We start from the raw sequence: 16359 nt of genomic DNA on the forward strand, positions 1-16359 counted from the left end.
AAAGGGGAGAGGGAACCTGTAGATACCATATCTAGAGGTTAGGGATGACTCCTGGTTGAGGGATGGGGCCACCAACTCACACCCAAAAAGAACCCAGAACTTCTCCTGTCTAAAGGAAATGTATGGAAAAAGAGTGGAGCAGAGACTGGAGGAAAGGCCATCCAGACACTTCCCTACCTGCAGATCCATCCCATCTACAGTGGCTAAACCTAGACACTATTGCTAATGCCAAGAAGTGTTTACTGACAAGGACCTGGAATAGTTATCTCCTGAGAGGCTCTGCCAGAGCCTGACCAATAAAGATGCAGATGCTCTGATGCTTACAACTGACCATTTGACTGAGCATGAGGAACCCAATGGAGAACTTAGTGGAAGGACTGAAAAACTGAGTGGGTTTGCAACCCCGTAAGAAGAACAACAATATTGACCAACCAGGACTTCCCCTCCCAAAGAGCTAACCAACTATAAAGTACACATGGAGTGACCCATGGCTCCAGCTGCACATGTAGCATAGGATTGCCTTATCTGTTATCAGTGGCTAGGGAGGTCCTTGGTCCTGTGTAGGCTTGACGCCCAAATTATGGGGAACACTGGGGCAATGAGGCAGGAGTTGGTGGCAGGAGCACCCTCACAGAATGAGGAGACAATGGGACTTGTATAGGAGTCTGCTGGTGTTAGAATAAATAAGGGGAAGAAAAACTCGAGGAGAAGGTCCTTGTGATCTCTTGGTGACAGGTTCTGATAGAAAAGGAGATAAAAATATTCTCTTATAGAGTTGGAAATGAGAGTGGGGGATTTTATTTAAGGAACAGTAGATGTGCTGCTGTACATCAGCGTTAGCCTGATTTTTGCCCCCAGAAAAGCAGCTCTTGGGATAACAGAGGGGTTTTGTTGAAGAACAAGTGGGGAGTGGAAGGCAAAGGTCACGATCTGTGGAATCCACAGAAGGTGAGAACACGGGGCCACAAAGGGCTGCCAAAATTATTCTGCTAGACAGCTGGGAATGGTGTGGGGGATTCTGGTCTAAGAAAACACAGAGAGTAAGTAGAAGGTCTTGGGGCAGATCACTTGGCTTTCTAGAGGTTATAGTCTACATTTTACCAGGGCATGTTTGTTTGAGTTCGAAAGTTGGATACAACAATGAGTCGGGCAGGTAGATTTGAATGGGATGAGCTATGGTATCCACATAAGATGTGGAAGAAAGGGAGGCTGAAGCTGGTGCACTGTTGCATCACTAAAGATGACATTGAGAGATAAAGTCTGGGGGAATAATGAGAAGAGATGGTCTTTATGTAATCTCCCTTGTTATCTGTTTTATATATGTATCCTCGATGCTGTTTACCTTTTTTCAATATCACTTTTTTACAATTGCCCACATGTATTCAATATATCAGAGGTACACATCCCTCCTGTTTGCACTTGTCAATACATTCTATCTTAATCATCCCTTTACCATTTTCATGATTTTTTTTCAAAATGGTGCATTACCTATTTTGTTTAAACATGTTCATCTTCATGACCATTGTGTTCAAATTGTACATGGGAACTCAGTGTAGTCATTAATTTTTACACTAGTGAAATCGTTCACTGCTTTCTTTGATTATCTTTGAAGGAGATTTTATATCAAAGAAGGATAAGATAAATTCCTCATTTTTCTACAACCCATTTTAATGCATAATGAACCAAGAAACTTATGCTTAATTTTTGAGAGTTTCTTAAAGCAATGAATGTATTGCCTGGAACTAGGCAACTTGCAGTCCTCATCTTATAACCATTATGACTTTATTTCCACTAAACCTTAGAAGGGATAGTTATAAAGTTCTTGTTTGTGGATAGGGATTAAAGCATCACTTATTTCAAGACCTTTTACAGCCATATATCTTGTCCATCACAGATCACTGTTAAGATAGTCTTCTTGGAGTAAGGATGAGAGTGTCTTGTGTTGATGTAAATAAAAGCAAACATTAGACAATTGTTTGACAATAAGTAGATTAAGCTTAATGGGAGCATTGAGTTTATCTTTATGTGATATGAATTCCTACCACCATGAAATCTCATATGGGTTCATAGTACCAGATATGAAATACTTCTTTGATAAATATCACTTCCCTGCACTTAAGCTATATGATATGGTAGGTCCAAAGATATATTCAGTATGTGCAGAATAAGAGAACTTCAGTCATGAGTACCAAATACTGCAAATTTGATTGTAGTGATTGTATTTTGAAGCCATTCATAAGGGAAAAATATGGTAAAAACACATATGATAACAATTTAAAATTTAAGATATCACTGATGCAAGATATAGAATGAGCAAAACCTAATGTTAAAATAATGTGATATCCTTATATAAATTAGTTATTGAAACAGACATTATGTCCTTAATCAAGACAAAGATGGAATTCTATTCTCAAAGCATACATTGTACAATAAAAAAGGAACAACAAAATACTCATAATAGAAGCAAAGGGACAAGGTCTTGATGTGCAAAAAATATAAGAAGAAAATGAGTCATTTAAAAAACAAAACAAAACAAGATATCAAAGGAGAAATTTTATTCTTCTGAAAATAAACTCAATAAATGTTATCTCAAGATATAAAACACAGACAATCCCTTAATGAGGTGATAGTTTTTAGAAATACACAAAGGTTTAGTGTAATAGGAATAATGGAATTATAAAGGGAAGTATCTATGTTTTTTCACTTAAGGAAATACTCACAAATGTTTAGGCTAAGAGTATTCAAAACCTATTTTTTAATACCTAGTAATAGTTCTGTCCGAATGTGTTAACAAATAATGCCATAGCTAAATATAACAATAAAATACTTGTGAAGAATTTAAGTTTCAAGAATTTAATGGCATTTATTAGTTTGAAATCATTCAGACTGTAAACTAAATTGGAGTACCCAAGTGGTTTTACAAAATGAATGAATATGGGTACTAATTCGAAGAGCATCATTTAGAAAATGAATTTCAAACAATAATGTCAGTATTATATAAAATATATGTACAAAATTAAACATTTTTCATAAGATGACCTCAGAATCGAATTACAATTATACAATATTTTTCTAATCTGTTTTGACTCATAAAATAGATGTAACAGAGTCACAAATTGAGGTAAAGCATACAAGGACAGAACAAAGGCATTGAACTTTTGTAATTTTTGCCACTATAAGCACTGTATAGACTTGAAATGATTCAGAGTACATAAAAATAGCTCTAAAACAATAAACGAAGATAACTAAGGAAGCACTTTAATGAGCTTGGAGTAATTAATATATTAGGGGAGAATGGCAAAACCTGAGGATGGATTGACAGTCACTCTCACTTCTAAACAGATATGGAGCAGTGTGTGCAGTGTCCAGAAAGTCACTATGCCAACTCAGAGAAGAATCACTGCCTCCAGAAATCTGTGAGCTTTTTGGCCTATGAAGAGCCTTTGGGAATGGCACTCACCATCATAGCACTATGCTTCACTCTACTCACAGCTGTGGTTCTTGTAGTCTTTGTGAAGCACAGAGACACACCCATTGTCAAGGCCAATAACAGGACTCTCAGCTACATCCTGCTATTGACACTCTTCATCAGTTTCCTCAGTTCCTTGCTGTTTATTGGCCAGCCCAACACAACCACCTGCATCTTGCAGCAGACAGCAGTTGGAATTTTGTTCACTGTGGCTCTCTCCACAGTGTTGGCCAAAGCTATTACAGTGGTTATTGCATTCAAAGCCACTGTTCCAGCTAGAATGGTGAGATGGTTAATGGTATCAAGAGCCCCTAATTTCATCATTCCCATCTGCACACTGATACAACTAATTATCTGTGGAATCTGGTTGGTTACCTCTCCACCCTTCATTGATCTAGATACTCATGCTGAACATGGTCACATCATCATTGTGTGCAACATGGGTTCAACAGTTGCCTTCCACACTGTCCTGGGGTACCTCTGCTCCTTAGCACTTGGGAGCTACACCATGGCCTTCTTGTCCAGGAATCTGCCTGACACCTTCAATGAAGCCAAGTTCCTGTCATTCAGCATGCAGATATTCTTCTGTGTTTGGATCACTTTCCTCCCTGTCTACCATAGCACAAAGGGGAAGGTCATGGTGGCTATGGAAGTGTTTTGTATCTTGGCTTCCAATATAGCACTCCTTGGATTGATTTTTACCCCCAAGTGCTACATTATTTTGTTAAGGCCAGAAAAAAACTCCTATCTTGGTGTCAGGCACAAAATCATTTAAGAAAGAATGTTCATTTAAATTCATTTAAAAATTAAAATTTGTCTATCATAATAAATTAAATATTATGGGTTAAGCCAATGGCACAGCATTGTAAATGTCTTATTCAGGTATAATATGATGTGATTGTGTACATTCATAATTTCTTCATCTAATTGTATTAAATTCTCCTAGTACTGAACTATGAGTTTTATTTTATGTTTGAGATTCATTACATGTTTTTTGTAACATAGTTTTACTCTGTGCCCTTGTTAGCCTACAGTCTCATAATTATACAATTGTGGCATGAACAGATGGATATAAAGTGCTTTCCTTTGCATAAAAATTGCTACTCTGGAGGTCAATCACGTTGGACTCATTTTGTACTTCTTATATTAAAAAAAATTCATGTGATTGATTTATCTGATTTTGGACTCCAGAATATTATATTATTTTCTACTCTATAAACTGAACATTACTACAGCAAAGTGTCTTTTAATAATCAATCTGAAAGGTTCTTATTTCTAGTGATCAGAAAAAAAATGTCATGGTTTCAAATAACAGTAGAAGTTCCTACTATTTTAATGTTTGTTACATGAGAGAAAATGAAGCTTCTTAATTTGGAGAACTACAAAAAATGCCTGAGTTATAAGTAGCATTTTTTTTTATAAACTTAGAGCTCAGTTACAGGATATGAGTGTCTGATCAGGTGCTTTGGAGGCTTTTATGAGCACATTGGAGAGAGGAATGCAGGTTCAGCTCAAATAACAAGAGTATTCTCTAAGAAGCAGTTTGTAAAATTCTACAGCAGAGGTAATATGGAGGTTATATACTTCATTGAAAGAAGTAAAACACTTTCATTTTTTAATTGGTTATTTTATGTATTTACACAACAGATATTGTCCTTCTTCCTGGTGTCTTTTCTCCTCCACAAATAGTTCCCCCTGCATCTATGAGAGTACTCCACAATCCTACCCTCTCCCTGCTCAATTCCCTAGCATCCCCCTTTGATGAGCCATCAAGCTTCCACAAGACCAAGGGACTCCACTTCTGTTTATGCCAGATAAGGCAATCCTCTGCTACATATACACCTAGAGTCATGGGTCCCTCCATGCATACATTTTGGTTGGTGGTTAATCCTTGGCAGCTTTGAGGGTTCGGGCTGGTTGATATTGTTGTTCTTCCTATGGGGTTGAAAACCCATTCACCTTCTTCAATTCGTCCCTTAAATTCTCCATTGGGGTCCCTGGGTTCAATCTGATGGTTGGCTGCAAGCATCCACATCTGTATTGGTCAGGCTCTGACAGAAGCACTCAGGGAACAGCTTTATCAGGCTCTTGTCAGCAAGTGCTTCTTAGCATCAGCAGTAGTATGTGATTTGGTGTCTGCAGATATGATGGATCCACAGGTGGGGCAGTCTCTGCTCAAGTCTTCATCCCTACATTTCCTTTCCATAGGAGCAAATCTGAGGTAATATTTTGAGATGCATGGGTGTCCCCATCCCTCAACCTAGGGCCTTGCCTAACCATTGGATATGGTTTCTGTAAGTTCTATCTCCTCTTTGTCAAGTATATTGGTTAAAGTTGTCCCAGTTGGTTCCTGGGAACCTCCTGCTTCCCTGGCATATGGGACTATCTAATGGTTACCCCAAATCCCCCGTCCCCGACTGCTACACACCTCCATTCAATTTCCTGAACCTCTGCACTTCTTCTCCATCCCCTCTCACACCTGATCCTACTCACTTTTCACCTCCCCATCCTCTCTCCCTCCTAGGTCTCTCCCCCCCTCTACCTCCCATGAATATTTTGTTCCACCTTCTAAATTGGACTGAATGACCCACACTTTGCTCTTCCTTCTTCGTGAGCTTCATATGGTGTTTAAGTTCTATCATGGGTATTCTAAGATTTCTAGCTAATATCCACTTATCAGTGAGTTCATACCATGTGTGTTCTTTTGTGACTGGGTTACCTTGCTCAGGATATTTTCTAGCTCTGTCTATTTGCCTACAAAACTCATGATGCCCCTGTTCTTAAAAACTGAATAGTATTCCACTGTGAAAATCAACTATATTTTCAGTATCCATTTTTCCATTTTGGGACATATGAGTATTTTCTATCTGCTGGCTATCAGAAATAAGGCCACCATGAACATAATTGAACATGTACATGGTAGGGCATCTTCTGAGTATATGCCCACAGATGGTATTGCTGCGTGTTCAGGTAGATCTATTTCCAGTTTTCTGAAAAACCTCCAGATTGATATATTTTTCGGGACAGGGTTTCTCTGTGTAGCCCTGGCTGTCCTGGAACTCACCTTGTAGACCAGGTTGGCCTTGAACTCAGAAATCCCCCTGCCGCTTCCTCCCAAGGGCTGGATTTAAAGGAGTACGCCAACACCGCCCAGCTCAGATTGATTTCAAGAGTGGTTATACCAGATTGCAATTCTGGAGGAGTATTCCTCTTTCTCCACATCCTCACCAGCATCTGGTGTTACCTGAGTTTTTCATCTTAGCCATCCTGACTTGTTTGAGGTGGAATTTCAGAACTGTTTTAATTTGCATTTCCCTGATAACTGAGGATGTAGAAAATTTCTTTATGTCCTTCTCAGGCATTCGCTATGCCTCAGTTGAAAATTCTCTGTTTAGCTCTGTACCCTACTTTTTTTAATTAGGTATTTTCTTCACTTACATTTCAAAAGCTCTCCCAAAATGCCCCTATATTCCTCCCACTCCCCTACCCAACCACTCCCACTCCCCTACCCACCCACTCCCACTCTGGGCCCTGGAATTCCCCTGTACTGAGAGATATGAAGTTTGCAAAAAAAAAAAAAAAAAAAAAAAGAGGCCTCTCTTCCCAATGATGGCTGACTAGGCCATCTTCTGCTACATATGTAGCTAGAGACATGAGCTATGGGGGTACTGGTTAGTTCATAATCTTGTTCCACCTATAGGGTTACAGACCCCTTTAGCTCCTTGGGTACTTTCTCTTGCTCCTCCATTGGGGGCCCTGTGCTCCATTCAATAACTGACTCTGAGCATCCACTTCTATGTTTGCCAGGCACCACCATAACCTCACAAGAGACAGCTATATCAGGATCATTTCAGGAAAAACCTTGCTGGAATACACAATGGTGTCAGTGTTTGGAGGCTGATTATGGGATGGACCCCCGGGTGTGGCAGTCTCTAGATGGACCATCCTTTGGTCTCCACTCCAAACTTTGTCACTCTAATATTTTCCATGGGTGTTTGGTTTCCAATTCTAAGAAGGGGTAAAGTGTCCACACTTTTTTGGTCTTAATTCTCCTTGACAGTCATGTGTTTTGCAAATTGTATCTTGTATTTTGGGTATTCTAAGATTCTGGGCTAATATCCACTTATCAGTGAGGACATATCAGGCGAGTTCTTTTGTGATTTGGTTACCTCACTCAGGATGATACCCTCCAGGACCATCCATTTGCCTAGCAATTACATAAATTCATTCTTTTTAATTGCTGAGTAGTACTCCATTGTGTAAATGTACCACATTTTCTGTATCCATTCCTCTGTTGAGGGACATCTGGGTACTATCTAGCTTCTGGCTATTATAAATAAGGCTGATATGAACATAGTGGAGCATGTGTCTTTCTTACCAGTTGGAACATCTTCTGAATATATGCCCAGGAGTGGTATTGCGGGATCCTCCGGTAGTACTATGTCCAATTTTCTGAGGAACCGCCAGACTGATTTCCAGAGTAGTTGTACAAACTTGCAATCCCATCAACAATGGAGGAGTGTTCCTCTTTCTCCACATGCTCGCCAGCATCTGCTGTCACCTGAATTTTTGATCTTACCCATTCTTACTGGTGTGAGGTGGAATCTCAGGATTGTTTTGATTTGCATTTCCCTGACGATTAAGGATGCTGAACATTTTTTTCAAGTGCTTCTCATCCATTCAGTATTCCTCAGGTGAGAATTCTTTGTTTATCTCTGAGCCCCATTTTTAATGGGGTTATTTGATTTTCTGGAGTCCACCTTCTTGAGTTCTTTATATATATTGGATATTAGTCCCCTATCTGATTTAGGATAGGTAAAGATTCTTTCCCAATCTGTTGGTGGCCTTTTTGTCTTATTGACGGTGTCTTTTGCCTTGCAGAAGCTTTGCAATTTTATGAGGTCCCATTTGTCAATTCTCGATCTTACAGCAGAAGCCATTACTGTTCTTTTCAGGAATTTTTCCCCTGTACCCATATCTTCAAGGCTTTTCCCCACTTTCTCCTCTATAACTTTCAGTGTCTCTGGTTTTGTGTGGAGTTCCTTGATCCACTTAGATTTGACCTTAGTACAAGGAGATAGGAATGAATCGATTCGCTTTCTTCTACATGTTAACCACCAGTTGTGCCAGCATCGTTTGTTGAAAATGCTGTCTTTTTTCCACTGAATGGTTTTAGCTCCCTTGTCGAAGATCAAGTGACCATATGTGTGTGGGTTCATTTCTGGGTCTTTGATTCTATTCCATTTGTCTACTTGTATGTCGCTATACCAGTACCATGCAGTTTTTATCACAATTGCTCTGTAGTACTGCTTTAGATCAGGCATGGTTATTCCACCAGAGGATCTTTTATCATTGAGAAGAGTTTTTGTTATCCTAGGTTTTTAGTTATACCAGATGAATTTGCAAATTGCTCTTTCTAATTCATTTAAACATTGAGTTGGAATTTTGATGGGGATTGCTTTTAATCTGTAGTTTGCTTTTGACAAGATAGCCAGTTTTACTATATTGATCCTGCCAATCCATGAGCATGGGATATCTTTCCATCTTCTGAGATCTTCTTTGATTTCTTTCTTCAGAGACTTGAAGTTCTTATTATACAGATCTTTCACTTCCTTAGTTAGAGTCACACCAAGGTATTTTATATTATTTGTGACTACTGTGAAGGGTGTTGTTTCCCTAATTTCTTTCTCAGCCTGTTTATTCTTTGTGTAGAGAAAGGCCATTGACTTGTTTGAGTTAATTTTATATCCAGCTAATTCACTGAAGCTCTTTATCAGGTTTAGGAGTTCTCTGGTAAATTTTTTAGTGTCACTTATATATACTATCATATCATCTGCAAATAGTGATGTATTGATTTCTTCCTTTCCCATTTGTATCCCCCTAATATCCTTTTGTTGTTGAATTGCTCTGGCTAGGACTTCAAGTACTATATTGAATAGGTAGAGAGAAAGTGGGCAGCCTTGTCTAGTTCCTGATTTTAGTGTGATTGTTTACAGCTTCTCACAATTTACTTTGATGTTGGCTACTGGTTTGCTGTAGATTGCTTTTTATCATGTTTAAGTATGGGCCTTGAATTCCTGATCTTTCCAAGACTTTTATCATGAATGTGTATTGGATTTTGTCAAATGCTTTCTCAGTATAAAACAAGATGATCATGTGATTTTTGTCTTTGAGCTTGTTTATATAGTGGATTACATTGATGGATTTCCATATATTAAACCATCCCTGCATCCCTGGAATGAAACCTGCTTGGTCAGGTTGGATGAATGTTTTGATGTGTTCTAGGATTCGGTTAGCGAGCATTTTATTGAGTATTTTTGCATTGATATTCATAAGGGAAATTGGTCTGAAGTTCTCCATCTTTGTTGGTTCTTTATGTGGTTTAAGTATCAGAGTAACGGTGGCTTCATAGAATGAATTGGTTAGAGTATCTTCTGTTTCTATTTTGTGGAATAGTTTGAGAAGAACTGGAATTAGATCTTCTCTGAAGGTCTGATAGATCTCTGCAGTAAACCCATGTGGTTCTGGGATTTTTTTGATTGGGGAGACTATTAATGGCTGCTTCTATTTCTTTAGGGGATATAGGACTGTTTACGTCATTAATCTGATCCTGATTTAACTTTGGTACCTGGTATCTGTCTAGAAATTTGTCCATTTCATCCAGGTTTTCCAGTTTTGTTGAGCATAGCCTTTTGTAGAAGGATCTGATGGTGTTTTGAATTTCTTCAGCATCTGTTGTTATGTCTCCCTTTTCATTTCTGATTTTGTTAATTAGGATGCTGTTCCTGTGCCCTCTAGTGAGTCTGGGTATGGGTTTATCTATCTTGTTGATTTTACCAAAGAACCAGTTCCTTGTTTGGTTGATTCTTTGAATAGTTCTTCTTGTTTCCACTTGGTTGCTTTTGCCCCTGAGTTTGATTATTTCCTGCCTTCTACTCCTCTTGGGTGGATTTGATTCCTTTTGTTCTAGAGCTTTTAGGTGTGTTGTCAAGCTGCTAGTGTTTGCTCTCTCTAGTTTCATTTGGAGGCACTCAGAACTATGAGTTTTCCACTTAGAAATGCTTTCATTGTGTCCCATACGTTTGCTTATGTTGTGGCTTCATTTTTTTTTTTTGAAAACATATTTTCTTTTTTTTTTCCCATTTTTTATTAGGTATTTAACTCATTTACATTTCCAATGCTATACCAAAAGTCCCCCATATCCACCCACCCCCACTCCCCTGCCCACCCACTCCCCCTTTTTGGCCCTGGTGTTCCCCTGTACTGGGGCATATAAAGTTTGCAAGTCCAATGAGCCTCTCTTTCCAGTGATGGCCGACTAGGCCATCTTTTGATATATATGCAGCTAGAGTCAAGAGCTCCGGGGTACTGGTTAGTTCATAATGTTGTTCCACCTATAGGGTTGCAGATCCCTTTAGCTCCTTGGCTACTTTCTCTAGCTCCTCCATTGGGAGCCCTATGATCCATCCATTAGCTGACTGTGAGCATCCACTTCTGTGTTTGCTAGGCCCCGGCATAGTCTCACAAGAGACAGCTACATCTGGGTCCTTTCAATAAAATCTTGCTAGTGTATGCAATGGTGTCAGCGTTTGGATGCTGATTATGGGGTGGATCCCTGGATATGGCAGTCTCTACATGGTCCATCCTTTTATCTCAGCTCCAAACTTTGTCTCTGTAACTCCTTCCATGGGTGTTTTGTTCCCAAATCTAAGGAGGGGCATAGTGTCCACACTTCAGTCTTCATTCTTCTTGAGTTTCATGTGTTTAGCAAATTATATCTTATATCTTGGTTATCCTATGTTTGGGGCTAATATCCACTTATCAGTGAATACATATTGTGTGAGTTTCTTTGTGAATGTGTTACCTCACTCAGGATGATGCCCTCCAGGTCCATCCATTTGGCTAGGAATTTCATAAATTCATTCTTTTTAATAGCTGAGTAGTACTCCATTGTGTAGATGTACCACATTTTCTGTATCCATTCCTCTGTTGAGGGGCATCTAGGTTCTTTCCAGCTTCTGGCTATTATAAATAAGGCTGCTATGAACATAGTGGAGCATGTGTCCTTCTTACCAGTTGGGGCATCTTCTGGATATATGCCCAGGAGAGGTATTGCTGGATCCTCCGGTAGTACTATGTCCAGTTTTCTGAGGAACCGCCAGACTGATTTCCAGAGTGGTTGTACAAGCCTGCACTCCCACCAACAATGGAGGAGTGTTCCTCTTTCTCCACATCCACGCCAGCATCTGCTGTCACCCGAATTTTTGATCTTAGCCATTCTGACTGGTGTGAGGTGGAATCTCAGGGTTGTTTTGATTTGCATTTCCCTGATGATTAAGGATGTTGAACATTTTTTCAAGTGCTACTCTGCCATTCGGTATTCCTCAGGTGAGAATTCTTTGTTCAGTTCTGAGCCCCATTTTTTAATGGAGTTATTAGATTTTCTGAAGTCCACCTTCTTGAGTTCTTTATATATGTTGGATATTAGTCCCTTATCTGATTTAGGATAGGTAAAGATCCTTTCCCAATCTGTTGGTGGTCTTTTTGTCTTATTGACAGTGTCTTTTGCTTTGGAGAAACTTTGGAGTTTCATTAGGTCCCATTTGTCAATTCTCGATCTTACAGCACAAGCCATTGCTGTTCTGTTCAGGAATTTTTCCCCTGTGCCCATATCTTCAAGGCTTTTCCCCACTTTCTCCTCTATAAGTTTCAGTGTCTCTGGTTTTATGTGAAGTTCCTTGATCCACTTAGATTTGACCTTAGTACACGGAGATAAGTATGGATCGATTTGCATTCTTCTACACGATAACAACCAGTTGTGCCAGCACCAATTGTTGAAAATGCTGTCTTTCTTCCACTGGATGGTTTTAGCTCCCTTGTCGAAGATCAAGTGACCATAGGTGTGTGGGTTCATTTCTGGGTCTTCAATTCTATTCCATTGGTCTACTTGTCTGTCTCTATACCAGTACCATGCGGTTTTTATCACAATTGCTCTGTAGTAAAGCTTTAGGTCTGGCATGGTGATTCCGCCAGAAGTTCTTTTATCCTTGAGAAGACTTTTTGCTATCCTAGGTTTTTTGTTATTCCAGACAAATTTGCAAATTGCTCCTTCCAATTCGTTGAAGAATTGAGTTGGAATTTTGATGGGGATTGCATTGAATCTGTAGATTGCTTTTGGCAAGATAGCCATTTTTACAATGTTGATCCTGCCAATCCATGAGCATGGGAGATCTTTCCATCATCTGAGATCTTCCTTAATTTCTTTCTTCAGAGATTTGAAGTTTTTATCATACAGATCTTTCACTTCCTTAGTTAGAGTCACGCCAAGATATTTTATATTATTTGTGACTATTGAGAAGGGTGTTGTTTCCCTAATTTCTTTCTCAGCCTGTTTATTCTTTGTATAGAGAAAGGCCATTGACTTGTTTGAGATTATTTTATATCCAGCTACTTCACCGAAGCTGTTTATCAGGTTTAGGAGTTCTCTGGTAGAATTTTTAGGGTCACTTATATATACTATCATATCTTCTGCAAAAAGTGATATTTTGACTTCCTCTTTTCCAATTTGTATCCCCTTGATCTCCTTTTGTTGTCGAATTGCTCTGGCTAATACTTCAAGTACTATGTTGAAAAGGTAGGGAGAATGTGGGCAGCCTTGTCTAGTCCCTGATTTTAGTGGGATTGCTTCCAGCTTCTCTCCATTTACTTTGATGTTGGCTACTGGTTTGCTGTTGATTGCTTTTATCATGTTTAGATATGGGCCTTGAATTCCTGATCTTTCCAAAACTTTTATCATGAATGGGTGTTGGATCTTGTCAAATGCTTTTTCTGCATCTAACGAGATGATTATGTGGTTTTTGTCTTTGAGTTTGTTTATATAATGGATTACATTGATGGATTTTCGTATATTAAACCATCCCTGCATCCCTGGAATAAAACCTACTTGGTCAGGATGGATGATTGCTTTAATGTGTTCTTGGATTCGGTTAGCGAGAATTTTATTGAGGATTTTTGCATCGATATTCATAAGAGAAATTGGTCTGAAGTTCTCTATCTTTGTTGGATCTTTCTGTGGTTTAGGTATCAGAGTAATAGTGGCTTCATAAAATGAGTTGGGTAGAGTACCTTCTACTTCTATTTTGTGAAATAGTTTGTGAAGAATTGGAATTAGATCTTCTTTGAAGGTCTGATAGAACTCTGCACTAAACCCATCTGGTCCTGGGCTTTTTTTGGTTGGGAGACTATTAATAACTGCTTCTATTTCTTTAGGTGATATGGGACTGTTTAGATGGTCAACTTGATCCTGATTCAACTTTGGTACCTGGTATCTGTCCAGAAATTTGTCCATTTCGTCCAGGTTTTCCAGTTTTGTTGAGTATAGCCTTTTGTAGAAGGATCTGATGGTGTTTTGGATTTCCTCAGGATCTGTTGTTATGTCTCCCTTTTCATTTCTAATTTTGTTAATTAGGATTTTGTCCCTGTGCCCTTTAGTGAGTCTAGCTAAGGGTGTATCTATCTTGTTGATTTTCTCAAAGAACCAACTCCTCGTTTGGTTAATTCTTTGAATAGTTCTTCTTGTTTCCACTTGGTTGATTTCACCCCTGAGTTTGATTATTTCCTGCCGTCTACTCCTCTTGGGTGAATTTGCTTCCTTTTTTTCTAGAGCTTTTAGATGTGTTGTCAAGCTGCTAGTATGTGCTGTCTCCCGTTTCTTCTTGGAGGCACTCAGAGCTATGAGTTTCCCTCTTAGAAATGCTTTCATTGTGTCCCATAGGTTTGGGTACGTTGTGGCTTCATTTTCATTAAACTCTAAAAAGTCTTTAATTTCTTTCTTTATTCCTTCCTTGACCAAGGTATCATTGAGAAGAGTGTTATTCAGTTTCCACGTGAATGTTGGCTTTCCATTATTTATGTTGTTATTGAAGATCAGTCTTAGGCCATGGTGGTCTGATAGGATACATGGGACAATTTCAATATTTTTGTATCTATTGAGGCCTGTTTTGTGACCAATTATATGGTCAATTTTTGAGACGGTCCTGTGAGGTGCTGAGAAGAAGGTATATCCTTTTGTTTTAGGATAAAATGTTCTGTAGATATCTGTTAAGTCCATTTGTTTCCTAACTTCTGTTAGTTTCACTGTGTCCCTGTTTAGTTTCTGTTTCCACAATCTGTCCTTTGAAGAAATTGGTGTGTTGAAGTCTCCCACTATTATTGTGTGAGGTGCAATGTATGCTTTGAGCTTTACTAAAGTGTCTCTAATGAATGTGGCTGCCCTTGCATTTGGTGCGTAGATATTCAGAATTGAGAGTTCCTCTTGGAGGATTTTACCTTTGATGAGTATGAAGTGTCCCTCCTTGTCTTTTTTGATAACTTTGGGTTGGAAGTCGATTTTATCCGATATTAAAATGGCTACTCCAGCTTGTTTCTTCAGTCCATTTGCTTGGAAAATTGTTTTCCAGCCTTTCATTCTGAGGTAGTGTCTGTCTTTTTCCCTGAGATGGGTTTCCTGTAAGCAGCAGAATGTTGGGTCCTGTTTGTGTAGCCAGTCTGTTAGTCTATGTCTTTTTATTGGCGAATTGAGTCCATTGATATTAAGAGATATTAAGGAAAAGTAATTGTTGCTCCCTTTTATTTTTGTTGTTAGAGTTGGCATTCTGGTCTTGTGGCTGTCTTCTTTTTGGTTTGTTGAATGATTACTTTCTTGGTTGTTCTAGGGCGTGATTTCCGTCCTTGTATTGCTTCTTTTCTGTTATTATCCTTTGAAGGGCTGGATTCGTGGAAAGATATTGTGTGAATTTGGTTTTGTCGTGGAATACTTTGTTTTCTCCATCTATTGTAATTGAGAGTTTGGCCGGGTATAGTAGCCTGGGCTGGCATTTGTGTTCTCTTAGTGTCTGTATAACATCTGTCCAGGCTCTTCTGGCTTTCATAGTCTCTGGTGAAAAGTCTGGTGTAATTCTGATAGGCCTTCCTTTATATGTTACTTGACCTTTCTCCCTTACTGCTTTTAATATTTTATCTTTATTTAGTGCATTTGTTGTTCTGATTATTATGTGTCGGGAGGAATTACTTTTTTGGTCCAGTCTATTTGGAGTTCTGTAGGCTTCTTGTATGATCATGGGCATCTCTTTTTTTATGTTTGGGAAGTTTTCTTCTATTATTTTGTTGAAGATATTAGCTGGCCCTTTAAGTTGAAAATCTTCATTCTCATCAATTCCTATTATCCGTAGGTTTGGTCTTCTCATTGTGTCCTGGATTACCTGGATGTTTTGAGTTAGGATCCTTTTGCATTTTGTATTTTCTTTGACTGTTGTGCTGATGTTCTCTATGGAATCTTCTGCACCTGAGATTCTCTCTTCCATTTCTTGTATTCTGTTGCTGATGCTCGCATCTATGGTTCCAGATCTCTTACCTAGGGTTTCTATCTCCAGCGTTGCCTCGCTTTGGGTTTTCTTTATTGTGTCTACTTCCCCTTTTAGTTCTAGTATGGTTTTGTTCATTTCCATCACCTGTTTGGATGTGTTTTCCTGTTTTTCGTTAATGATTTCTACCTGTTTGGCTGTGTTTTCCTGCTTTTCTTTAAGGGCCTGTAACTCTTTAGCAGTGCTCTCCTGTAATTCTTTAAGTGACTTATGAAAGTCCTTCTTGATGTCCTCTATCATCATCATGAGAAATGTTTTTAAATCTGGGTCTAGATTTTCGGTTGTGTTGGGGTGCCCAGGACTAGGTGGGGTGGGAGTGCTGTGTTCTGATGATGGTGAGTGGTCTTGATTTCTGTTAGTAGGATTCTTACGTTTGCCTTTCGCCATCTGGTAATCTCTGAAGCTAGCTGTTTTAGTTGTCACTGTTAAGAGCTTTTTCTTCAGGTGACTCTGTTAGCCTCTATAAGC

At 39.0% G+C, this 16359-nt stretch overlaps 1 protein-coding gene across 1 annotated transcript in view; it reads left to right on the plus strand.

Moving 5' to 3' along the window:
• Vmn2r60 (vomeronasal 2, receptor 60) overlaps positions 1-4244 on the plus strand; it is a 79306-nt gene extending 75062 nt beyond the window's left edge. The window contains exon 6 of the mRNA NM_001105057.1: positions 3343-4244. Coding sequence (NP_001098527.1) covers positions 3343-4244 — 902 coding nt within the window. The remainder of the gene's footprint in view (positions 1-3342) is intronic.
• Positions 4245-16359: the final 12115 nt, after the last annotated feature.

This window comes from Mus musculus, chromosome 7, assembly GCF_000001635.26.
Source record: "Mus musculus strain C57BL/6J chromosome 7, GRCm38.p6 C57BL/6J".
Classification (NCBI taxonomy): Eukaryota; Metazoa; Chordata; class Mammalia; order Rodentia; family Muridae; genus Mus; species Mus musculus.